Source organism: Engystomops pustulosus, chromosome 4 (assembly GCF_040894005.1).
Source record: "Engystomops pustulosus chromosome 4, aEngPut4.maternal, whole genome shotgun sequence".
NCBI classification, from domain to species: Eukaryota; Metazoa; Chordata; class Amphibia; order Anura; family Leptodactylidae; genus Engystomops; species Engystomops pustulosus.
Genome location: NC_092414.1, coordinates 125,142,290 through 125,155,588, shown reverse-complemented (window position 1 = coordinate 125,155,588; position 13,299 = coordinate 125,142,290). Strand labels below are relative to the sequence as shown.

At 40.2% G+C, this 13,299-nt stretch overlaps 1 protein-coding gene across 7 annotated transcripts in view; it reads right to left on the bottom strand.

Moving 5' to 3' along the window:
- The window catches only part of FRMD4A (FERM domain containing 4A), a 308,777-nt gene that overhangs the window by 27,934 nt on the left and 267,544 nt on the right, over positions 1-13,299 (bottom strand). For all 7 annotated transcript variants that reach the window (XM_072147320.1, XM_072147319.1, XM_072147316.1 and 4 more), the window contains exon 12: positions 759-835. In XM_072147320.1, the coding sequence (XP_072003421.1) occupies positions 759-835 (77 nt within the window). The remainder of the gene's footprint in view (positions 1-758; positions 836-13,299) is intronic.

Sequence of the window (13,299 nt, the reverse complement as noted above, 5' to 3'; positions counted from 1 at the left end):
GCTTTATCCTTGGTACAGGGCAGCTAACTGGTTGACTGATTACAGGAAAAACACCAATGAGAAAGTACATGGGTTTCTGCAAGTCCCATTTCAATTAATAAATTAGACAGTTACAGAAGTTTCTGCAATAAAACTGCTGTGTGTAAACATACACATCATAGGACAAGAACATCACCAAAACTTGGGGTGAATATTTCTATAGTGGAACTGTACTTCTGGAAACTGCCATTGGGGCAGTTATCCCTCTACTTCTCTTGTGAATCAAAAGAAAGCAGTAGCTTTAAACAAAGTTTCTGTAGGTCAGCAGCACATACTTTATGTGAGAATAAACCCCAGGATCATTACTTACCCTGCAATACTAGAAAATAACAATTCCTATGTGCAGCAAGAAAATATAAGGTCTATCGAATCCATTGAAATCCAGTTGTTTAAAGGTGACAGCTAATAAATGTGCTAGTAGCTGGGTGGTGCTGGATCCTGCCCTGTACAGTATGCATTACTAAGTAACTTTTACTGCAGGAGCAGAGGTTATGTGCTATGTCGTCCACACTTCTGCTAACTCACGCCACTCTGTTTGCTATAACAAGTTATGTCAACAAAGTCTTTATTGGCACATTCCAATGGGAAGAATAATCTTACAAGGAATTACCATAAAATTCCACAACAGTCAGCCACTTCTACTATCACAGTCCCAAGTCGTCCATCTATTCCCCCCTTGAAATGCATACATTAGAAAGGGACAAGATTGTACTTCTTACCTGCGAGGATCATGAACTTCCACTGAAAACTTCTTTTCTCTGAAGTACAGGTTTTCCAATTGTCTCCATTGAAAGATCTAGACAAGAGCACAGCTGGAATCAGTCACCATCTTCAACGTTACAGAACAATCAGAACTATCCCCAAAATCACAGCTCCTCCAAGACTCCTCAACACTGTCTACACACACCCGGATTGTGTCTCTGATGCAGCAGCAGTGTTTCTTATTATGTGTGTGTTCTTTCTGTGTAATTTGCAGCAATCAGATCCGTTTATTCTTCTCCAAGCCTCCAGCAAGAACTAGCAGGAAAGTGAAAAAAAGAAATCTTGGGAGCAAGCAGTAGCCATCTGCGAGAGCAGCTTCCTCCTTTCACAGTGCTGGAATGGCAAGGAATTCAAATTCCCCTGCCTCCCATTGGAACAGCCACTTCCTGCCCACTAAATGTGTAATAGTCCCTGACAAGCACTATAGCTTGAAACAGCTTCTAAAAAACCCAGAACAGGGCGGGGGTGAGGGCTGACCTTAATTCAAGGCAAGGCAACATGAGATAACAATGTGAGCTTGTAAAAAGCCACTAGAAATATTCACTCAGCAAAGCTTTTCTCAAGACATCACTAAGCTGGTAGAAAGAAAGCAGGGAAAGGGCTGGGTAGCAGAGGGGAAAAGTTTAAAGGTGGTAGGTTAATGTTACCCTAGTGTGAGATCTGAAAAGAGGAAGAGTTTGAGCTTGTATTTGTAGTTCTTGTAGTTATATAGGATTGTGATTTCTTACACGATATTATGCTGATCACAGCTAGTATACAGAGGAAGATGTGTTTTTTTAAGTAAATTAGCGTTTTTATTGTCAAGATGATTTTAATAACAACAAAACAAATAATAGTATAAATAGTAATTTACAGTCACAAAAAGATCACAAATGAATCTATTGTTTATTATTGCTTTAATCTGAATGTTCCTAAATCAATGCTCTTTGTCGAATGTACAATATATGTCCCCGATTCACCAGTCAGAAGTCAAAGGCCAGATTAAGCTTTCCTATCTACTATCAAACAGCCTAGATGTGATTTTATACAATGGATCCCTGTGGCTGCTAGATGCCACGGTATATAGCGTCACACGAAGGAGCCTATCCCTGAAAAACGGACCGCATACTGGCCAGATTTCACAGTGACCAGGGGATGTGACTCCATGATCATAGTGAAATATGATGCAACGTCCCTCCTGTTTATGATTATTGTTTGGCGTTGCTGTTCTACCGGCAATATTATTAATATTTTACGATGATGCAAGAAGTCCTACCCATGACACTGTGCTCCATAGAGATGAATGGAGCAGCTCACACATGCGTGACTGGCAACTCCGGTCATCGTGTGTGTGTGTGTGTGTGGGGGGGGGGGGGGTGTCTGGGGCACATCGGACCACCGATCTAGTGATCTGTGGGGGTCCCATCACTGAGACCCCAACCGATCAGAAAGATAGGCCCTATACTGTTGCCCTAACTTGCTTTGTAGGACAACCCCTTTTTTATGCAGCATATGGATAGAATTTGTATTTGTATGCTGTTGCTGTGGGTTAACTGTTGGAAGAGTAAACTATCAGGGACATTTACTATGTGTCACACATGTCTTTTCTGGCACTGCAATCCTTTCTTGTTCTTTCTGCATCACATGCACCAGATTTATTATGTGTTGGTGCCACAGAAACCTATTTTTTCGTTCAATTTGGATACAGCTTGTGGAACCCCATGCACAATTTTTGGCGCATAATAAGACCAAAGCAAGTCTACCAACTCCTATACCAATTTATGAAGGTAGCTAGTTATTTCTGATGCTTGTTTGTTCTTCTTACAGTGCGCCAAATACATTTAGGCTGTGTGCCAGAATATAAAATCACAATGCAAAACATTGCTAAAATTGGGCACCAAAACTAATTAATGCTACCCTTTGTCACCAGCTTTACATGCCTTGACTTGAATGCAAAAGGTCCAGGACTATGAAAAAAGCTGGTGTTCACTAAAATTTTAGCATTTTTTTTCTGCCAGAAACTAGATGTTCTGCACTTACTATCACAGCAATAGCTCATCACTGGTTTGTTCTTATTTAAGCTTGTAATAAATTAACAAATGTAAAAAAGTAAAAGTATCAAAATAAATATTTTACAAATGAAATAAGAAAATAATAAGATTCTTAAACATAACAATCCTCCTGCAGCTGACTGATAATGGAAACAATATTAATAGTGTATAATAAACAGGCAGATTGTGTTAGCTCTAACACTGAATTGTAACCCCGGTAAATATCTCTCTATCCCTTCCTGTTATTGTCCCAACAGGAGGTGTAGAAGCATGGAGCACTGGATCTACTGTTCAGAGTATGATGAACAATTCATTTCCTGTTTAGTCAACAGGGTTAATGCATAAAATGGAAATACCCAAGTCAAACTTCTTATGAGACAAAGGGAGATTCCTTTACCAAATCCACAGTCACCCATGTTTACTAAGCAGTGTAACAGTTAAAAGCTTTTCATGGAATTTGTACAAATCTTAATGGCCTTTTACATTGCCCAAATGTTTGCTCTGTTCAGACTAAAGACTCAATATACAGTTCACACTGCATGGCTATCACTTCTGATGGGGTTTTCCGTTACACTGTTTATCTTTTATTGAACATTGCTAGTTCTTCTGTTATGAATGGCGCTACATACATGTGTCACATGGCTGATACCAAATTTTGTGTCTTCATCCTAAATACATTAACCATCACTCAAGGATGTGCTGCTCATGGTTGCCCTTGGTGCATATTAGTGGTTGCTCCATGTAAATAAAACTTGACTTGTTGTATTGTCTTTCAGAGCTTGTGACGTTTTGCATTTAAAGACAGAGATTCTTAACTTTAAAAGTTGAGCACTCGTTACACCAATCATGTATGAATCAAAATGAATCATGAATCAAAATGGAAAAAAAGGACTTAGTCCAAGATTATGTCACTTACATAATAAACACCTTTCCAATGAATCTTGTGTGTCCACTAAAAAGATAATGCTGAGATGCTTTTTTTTATTTCACTCCCAGTCTGTAAGTATGGGAATGGTGTTCAGTAAACACAATGCTTACTGTGTTACATTGTTATTCCAAGAAAGCACGACAAGTAAGGATCTGGAAGAGATTCAGATTTTTCCAACTTGAAGACAAGAGGGAAAACTCGCTTTTCTGCCAGCTGGAGAATCTAGTTTACATTCTGAAACATTTGTAGGGTGAAACTTGTATAAAGATAAGAGAAATTTTGAGGTTATACACAAGTGATGGTGAACTTATAAGCGACCGAGTTACCAGTGCCAACACAGCAATTTAAGCTGTTACTTATTGAGCCCTGCTCTGCCACAGCTTTCAACAATATTGGCATCTGATGACATTAATACTGTTGTAAGATTGAGGGCAAATACAAATTATGGCTGGAACTTCTCCCTTGGGCCCAAACAGGAGCTCCAATGGTAATTTGTCCCTCTCCACATCGTCTCACTCTTCCTTCCTGCCCAGGATGTGTTGCTTTGTAATATTGCTGACCACATTCTATGGACCACAATGTCCTACCTGTGCCATAGGTTTGCCACCACTATAGAGCTAACATAATCATAGATTGGTGACATGCAGATCCACAATGTGGTAGCAATCTGTTCATACAAGTGTCACGGCGTTATCATCATTAATGGGGTATTCTCATGAAGACAATTTTCTTAATTGTACTCAGGATAACATAACAACACATTCTCTAATTCAATGTTATTAAAGGGAACCTGTCACCAGGGACATCATTTTCACTAAAGACAGGTTACAGAAGCCCATCACACTTGCATTGCACTGATATCAACTCACCAAGCTGTGACCTCTGTAAAGGAGCAGGAGGGAGGAACTGTACAGGAGCACAAAGGTGGGGGCCAAGAACTGAGCAGTCTGCAGCACATGTTGTTTTTTGAAATGCATTCAAACCAAAGCCCAGCCTCTGTGACTACACAGAGGATTCTGTCAGGGTGCAAGTTTAGTTATAACATGCAATTATATTGTAATGCATATGCTTAGAGAAAGCAGAAAGACATATTTGCAATGCAGCGGTTATGGGCTTCTGTAACCTGTCTTTAATGAAAATGAGGTCCTTGGTGACAGGTTCCCTTTAACAAAAATACAGTATTTCACAGATATAATTCCAACCTGTCTGTAAGAGTTCTGGTGTACACAATTTCAGTTGCTCCTAGACACAACCCTGTAACATCTGACTTAGGGTTGGGGACGCCATCTTGGATTTCTGTGTGACAGCTATGCTGCTGAGTTTCTCTATCTCTGCTCCCTGCACTCTAGCCCTGCCCCCCTGCAGTCCAGGATGGAGCTCACTCACTTATACACGGACACTGACTTCATGCTGTGATACACAGACACTGAGTTACGGACCGCAGCAACGTGAGAAGAACTACAAGCTACAGACGGATAAGTTATTTATCTTGGGTGGCACAGCAGGGAGGCAAAGCAGATCTAGTGTGTTGTGGAATAACAGAGATGTATCAGAGCTGACTGTCATTGTGTGTAATATGTATCTCGTGGAACTCATCATCTCTGATCTGTCTCATCTCTCTTTCTACGTGTCAGATACTAGTACAATGTTCAGAAGGTAAATGAAAGTGTATATAAACCTGTATAATATAACCACATTGTCATCTCACAGAACTAGAGGGATCATAATATGCCTGCTTAGAGAGTCCCCACCCACACCCTAGCAGTTTGCACTGACCATCACTGTGTGATAGCAGCTAAAACAGGAGTCATAACTTTTGTGGAACAACCCTTTAAAAACACACACACAGCAGGAAAAGTAAGTAAATGTTTTTAAGTAAATGTTTTGAGCCAAGTTTGACCACTGTTCTCAGATGGTTGTGACAGTTGTCACGGTGTTCTGCTTGTACAAGATTTGCTATCTAACTCAACTTATAGATACATGTACTAAACAGAGCAGTAAACAGGTTCCTAAAAGAATTCTATAATTACATTTAACTCTCTAGAAATAAGTGGGAAAATTCTTTAGCTATTCTTCAGTTCCAAGCCTTGGGGCTTGTCATGACACACCTTGTGATAATGGATTTCTGCCCCTGGGAGACCTAAGCAGTTCTATACAAAGATATACGTAGATATTCCTAAACTGCAAGAATTCCTGACCCTGGGAGTTCCAATCCCGAAGGGGAAACGTTTCACCTCAGTAGTAATTACTATTCACATGATGTGCCAGCCACATCCATTAAGATGCTGGGGGTTGCTTATAATGTATATGTATTGGCTATAATAGTACATTTTAGCACAGCATGATGCCTCTCACATATCACCAGCCTCCCAAACGATATACAGAACAGGGCTTACCTCGGACACCTTTCACCAGACAATGTGATTTGATCTATCTTATACAATTTATAACTATAAATTTATCATGTAGATCTATATATAGTAAATGAATAGAAGCAGAATGTGAATATATGCAAAAAAGGACAATGCCCATATATGAGTATAGTAGGAGGTAGGGAGTCATGGAACAATAACATTACCACCCAATAGTTTATTGTATATTTGAAAATATCCAGATGCAGCTCTGCCTAGATGCCAGGATAAGAGACTGTCTGACTCAAAGTTAGTCATCATATGAACTAATGTACACCTATTGATTTAATTCCATATGCATATCTATTAATAATCCTCTATAACCTATATGCTATCCTAATAATTTCTCTTCTATAGCGATGCTTACATAAATGTATAAAAGCAAAACCTGTTTACTGTACAGCCCTATTGGGAGTTAATATTATTATGACAACTTTAATATATACACCTAGTTCGCCTACATTAACAATCAAGTTTGGCGGGGAGAGACATGACTCAATTCAGCAATGCTTTTGTTAGGCTTTGAGGATGAAAGCACAAAATCCTTATATACTAGACTGGAGCGCAGTTTACACACTGACTCAATGCAATACTGCACACTAGGCAGAAGCCTGGTGGGAGATACTCATTGACATATCCTGAAAATAGACTCGTGGTTGTTGTCCCACAAAACAATAATAGTTTTTTTAACAATTGGATTGCAGTTCTGAGTTCAACATACACAAAAGGTAGTTGTTTAGCAAAGATATTTTTACAATATCTATCTCCACCATCCTTCAGATTAACATGTATGCTTGGTTTAGGAGTATGCATCTATTTCTGGAATAGTGACATGTTTTTGCCAGACATTTTTTGTGGTACCTTATCCCTCTGAATAACATATAAATTCATATTGCAGCCAAATGTCCCAGATTTATCATTAGTATTTGCCTCACTAATATGCAGGTTGCACCCTTAATCATTCATCTAGTGCTCCCTGAACTGCTTGGAAGTGTGTGGCAACCTTTTTTTGGTGCACCTTTAACATAGAGCATGGAGCACAATTCGTAGTCGTAGTAATAAATGTGGTGCACGGCCCAGGAACGCCCCTTTATGTGCAGATGAATGTGTTCAGTCCATGAAAACAGACTGTATGATGGTCTGAACACATTTTACAGGACATGAGTCTTGGCATCATACAGAAATATGATGCAAGGACTCCCTTTCTGTCAAGTGAACTGCAACACCTATACTGTAACTGTTCTTATGGTACCATTGCTGCAGTTCAGGCGGCAGACATATGGGTCAATATCCAAGGGCTGAACAGGTTTGTGAGCAACTGGCTTAAAGAGAGGGACTTGAGTGCATTTTCAAAAGAATAAAATAATTCCTTTTCAGGGAATATAGCTTAAAGGGAACCTACCACCACAAATCTACCTATAAAGGTAGATCGGTGGTAGGTGGATCAATGGGACGTGAGGATAGCCCTTTTAAGGGCTAATCCTCACGTCCCCACACTTTTTTGTTAACTTTTATTAAACTTGTATGCAAATTTACTTATGCGGCTACTGGGGCGTGGAGTAGTCGCATCCGAGGTTACACGAGGAGGCTACTCCACAACCTGGTAGCCTCTTTTCCCCTCCTACTCACCATCTTCGGCGCGCAGCTACGCGCGTGGGCCTGCTCTTCTGTGCATGCGCAGACGGCAGGATCGCCGGACAAGGGTGAGCAGCTACGCTGAGCTGCGCGACGAAGATGGTGAGTAGGAGTGGAAAAGAGGCTACCTGGGCGTGGAATAGCCGCCTCGTGTATCCTCAGATGTGGCTACTCCACGCCCCAGTAGCCGCATAAGTAAATTTGCATACAAGTTTAATAAAAGTTAATAAAAAGTGTGGGGACGTGAGGATTAGCCCTTAAAAGGGCTATCCTCACGTCCCATTGATCCACCTACCACCCGATCTACCTTTATAGGTAGCTTTGTGGTGGTAGGTTCCCTTTAATAAATGAACACAATTGTACATGTGAATAGACAGGCAGGTCTGGCGTATCTTGATCCCACACTTAGAGTGTTGCTGTTAAGGGCCTATAGTATGTTTGAATCATTCCATAAAGAGCAGATACTAGTGTTCAGTAACTGCTCAACTCAAAGTGTGTTTGTCTTCTGCTGGACCATGGGAGACCATATTATGTGTTAGAGCCTGGACCCAGGATGCTCTGTTACTAAAATGCTTCTGTTTATAATGTATGTACAGTTTATTACGTTACATCTCATCTCAGTTCGATTGTTTTCTAAAACTTTTCTCTTGTCCTATAATATACTAGTTAAACTGACATCTAAGATATGTTGTCAAAGTCTTGCAAGACCTACTTTAGATGATGAGATGACATACTGAATATTATCCCCAATCTCTATTTTAATGTCTAAACATCCCAGTGTACTCCCTGGATGTAATAATAATAATTCCTTTATTTATATAGCGCTTACAGATTCCGCATCGCTGCACAGAGCCTGCCAGATCAGTCTGTTCGATATAATGTTCAATGTAATCTCAGATGCATACATACGGAGCAGAACTATGATCACAATTATGTTCTACAATTGTTGTTACAAAGTAATATACATTCATGCAGGAAGTACTATGTTATATCCCAGTACAGTCTAAGAAACATCAGGAACATTGTGCAATTCCCAGTTCCTGGTGGTCAAATCTTTTGTTCTCCCTTTACATGAATCACTCAGTTCTGAGCCCACATTGACTTGCAATAAATGATGTGGTCTCATCCCACTTCTTTTTAAATTCAACCTAAATCCTGCAAGTATCTCTAAATAATAACATAGAAGGAAATACATAATCTATGTCCAGTGAGGCATTGATATCTTGGTTGGACGCAGAAGGCGATTTTCTCGTTAATCTGGCCTGCTAATGTATCCAAGATGTTCCCTTCAATGAATCCTTCATCTATCAAACTGCATACTGTCTGAGCTCAAGCAATGATTTTATTCATTCAGCGGCAGATGCGAAGCTTGACATCAATGTGACCCTTTAATTCTTTACAGCAATTCTTTTGCTTTTACATGTTTTTTTTCAGGAAAAATTCAATCTTTTTTGGGAGAAACCATTTATGTGTAGCTCACCATTTTTTCACATGTCTATCATCTCTATCAGTTGAAATGTGTTATCAACTAAAAAAACAACTGCTTCAGAAGCCAAGTATCTTCCAAGTACAGAGACTAATTTGCTCCATAATGTCTATATATTTTGGAGCGGCGTCATATCCAGCATAGCTGGAGCCACAGGGTTGCTTTGCGACACCATGCCATAGACTTGGGAAAATCTTTGCTTAAACAGTAATGTCAAGTTTCATAAGTTCTCACCACTTCAACAACTGCATACATTTATTAAAGGTGCGCTTCCTTACCTAAACGCCATCTACATGTATCATATTTCTATGTAATTTTGTATGATATATGTAATTTGCATGATATACCTGTTTACTACTACCTACTATTTAATACTGTTGGTTGGTTAACCCCTGTATCCCTGGTTGCACAGTCATCTTTTTGCAACAGGGTTTTCTCTTTTGCGTTTATGGGTTAATGCTTCTGGGACACTGTGGGGTCGCGGATCGCACTTTTGTCAGACTTTCCACCGTCTTGGGGTTTTGCAGGGCTGTGACAGGTATTTAACAGGTGTCTGCGCTGGGATTGTTTCGCACACCATCAGTTTTTGGCGCAGCTGCGCTGGCTTTCATGCGACAGAAATTGCCGTTCCGACTGTTGGACGATTCGACTGATTCAGACTGAGCGTGGAATTTAACTTTCAAATTGTGTCGTAAGACTGCATTATCTTACATACACTAGGAAGAAGAAGGTGAACTCCGTCGGACCTGAGCTGATAAGCGTCACATGCAGGATATCCGGCGCACAATCTTTGTCGCGGCACAGTACTTGATCATCGGACAATGCACTTTTGGTGAACTCCTCAGACCAGGTAAGTAAATGTGCCCATGTGTATTTTGTGATTAGATGTTACCATCGCGACTGTCACTGTGGTTCCTCCAACTGTTATGTACTGGTTCCTTCATCATCGGACACGCTGGAACATCTATGGCGCTGACAAAGATTGCTAAGTACAGCGCTCCAATCTCCGTCAGCGTCATAGAGATGAACGACTGGGTGCTCCGGTCATCTTAGCGCAACAGTGGTACAACGGACCCCTGTTCTTGACCCTTTTATCTGGCACTTCATAAAGCGGTAGCTTTTCTGCATGAAAACCCTTGCATAAAAATAGATATATTTTAGATTTATCAAAATTAAAAAAAAAAAAAACATGTCTGGTTTCTTTCAAAACCAGACCTATATCTGACTACAGACAGGTTGTATGTGATAATGCAGTTTAGTGAATACAAGTCACAGCCTATAGAAAGGCATGAAAAAGGCATCCCTTTAAAACCATCTTTATAACTAGAAAAATCCATGTCCCTCTGATAAACTGGAAACCAGCATGCCCAGAACCTGTAAACGTCTTGCTATAGATGGATCTGATATGCTGTAGCCAACAGCTCAGCACTGTGTCTATTTCAATGCTGTTACTTAGTTATCAGTTCCTACTCCAACAGAAGAATTGTCTCTATTTTCATAATATGTAAGTTACTTGTCTGCCTGTGTCTGGCTCCTCTAAGCTAACACCCAATATGGACGTCTGCCACTGACGCTCTGTTTATCCTTCTGAATAATTAAGAGCTGCTGCAAGAATAACTGTTTATGATAGTGCAGCTTGTACAGTTCAGGTTGGTCAGTGATAGTCAAACCACCCACACTTCTGTTTCCGAAGGAAGATATTTGGCAGCTCATATTTTAACAGGGAAATCTTTTTGAAACATAAAAAACATGTTTGGCTGATGACAATTTACATTTTACCAAATGCCCATATTGTGCCAGCACTGTGCTATGTTCTGGTGCAGTTCCACTGAGAAGCAAATCCCTGGTGGTTAACATATTACAGACTCTTTGCCGAATTCTGCTGATTTCATCTATAAAACAAGGGGATCTCCCTTTATGTTCACATGTGGCAGATTTGTAGCAGACACTTTTACTAACTAATGATTCATTTCCTACACCTAAATGTGTTTTTATACATATGTTTGGATTTTTAGAAAAGTTGCTGTAAGAAATCTTCTATGTGTGAATACACTCAAAAATAGTTTTCTATGTTGTAGTTCTCCATAATGAATAACTTTTCCCTTAGTTTATGTGTCTGTGGGCAGACACTTTTGGCCCTTTGCCTATGAAGAGTTGCTGTAGGCAATCAGTAAAAGTACCATACTTGTGGTGGTCAGCACCGTGGGCGTTCTATGAGCATGCAAGGTCCAGTGCACCCTCTGTTTCCCAGTTTCACTAACCAGTGCCTCCCACTTAGCCTTGATGGACAGGCTGATCTTCCTTTTATAGCCTGCCTATGCAGTCATGTACTGTGTGATTTAAAGGATAAAGTATCAATTTTAATTGGAGGTACCACGTTGTAGGGGCATAACCACAGGGGTAGAGGCCGCAGCTGCTGCTATGGGGCCTGCAGTGTCAGGGGGCCCTGCCTCTCCTAGTTATGCCCCTGCTGTGGCGTCTTTTCCAAGTCTTCGGACACAAAATACGTTTATCTGCACTCATCAACCGCTGGAGCACTCTGTGTTGCTGAACAGGTGATGATCTGCAACAAGGTGTGGAAGCTTCTTCCCTCTTTATGCTTGATGGACAGTGCCCTCTTCCCACTAGTCAAGAAAAGGGGCACTGGACCTAGCCAATTCATTGTGCACTCAAATAAAATGAGAATTTCTCTATAGTTGGGCCATACATTTCTCAAGAAAGTTATGCTTCTAATGCCGGGCACTTCACCTACAAGAGAATGTTTAGCTTATGTGTGAGCTGGCTGGCATTGATACTGCATGAGTTAGGTATATTACAATGTATGAATGCTTATTAAGTGAACAGAATATATCAATCTGAAGGCCTGTGTGGTTATTGATTCTATAAAAGAAATGTTTTTTTATGGCGCAGAAAGACTCTGAGCATCGTTGTACTTGTAAACAGTTAAACTGAAAGCAGATTGTATTGTTACAGGCAAGGAAATTATATCTCAATAACCACATTGGCTTGTGTGTTTTCCAGTATCATGGGAATGAATATCTTTAAAATGCCTAGTCCGGCCAGACCATAGAACCAGACAAAGCTGGCCTTATATGAAATCCAGTGTATGATAAGAACCGAGATGCTTTTTAGCTAATGTGTCTGCCCTTTAATTTATTTCTTTTAGGGAAATCAGAAAGGAATAAATTCCAGGATTCCTCTAGCCACCGAGGACCTCAATATAACCGGAATACTCCTGATATTACAAATGTGCCCTTTATCTAATTGCTTTGTATGCAGACTCTAGGTAACGGCAGCTATTAACTTGTTTATGGAAACATAGATGCACTTATTTAATAGAAAATGCAGAATATAGACAGTAATGACATTACTACTAAGTGCTTTCCGCCATGTGTTGTAGCTGGAACACACTTAGGATTTAATAAGATGTAGAGTTTTTACCGGTTCACTGCCTTTTAATGCAGGTCATTATTAAAGATAGTCTTTATTTGTAAAACTCCTTTCTCACATGCTTCACCAGCCTATAATTTTCTTCTGAGCTTATAAATTAAAAGAAATTTACTACCAAAATCAAGCGTGATAAACTAGGGACACTTACTCATATATCCAGGCACTGTGACTGGTAATCTTATTATATTTGTTATACATGGCCTCCTTCCTTCTAAAATCTACTTTTATAATGATGCTAATGAGACCCTCTATGACAGTGATGGCTAACCTATGGCACTGGTGCCAGAGGTGGCACTCAGAGCCCTTTCTGCGGGCACTCAGGCCATCACCAGAGATGACTCCAGGCATCTTCCTGCAGTCCCAGACAGCCCAGGACTTGCTGTGCACAGATCTATTTTAAAGTGCAGCTCTACCTGGGACTATTTTCTGCTTTATTGGTGTCCTCAGGTTGTTGGTATCAATGAAAGCTGTGACAGAGAAGGGAGTATAAATCATAAATTAAATTTTTGTGTTGGCACTTTGTGATAAATAAGTAGGTCTTTGTTGTAGTTTGGGCAC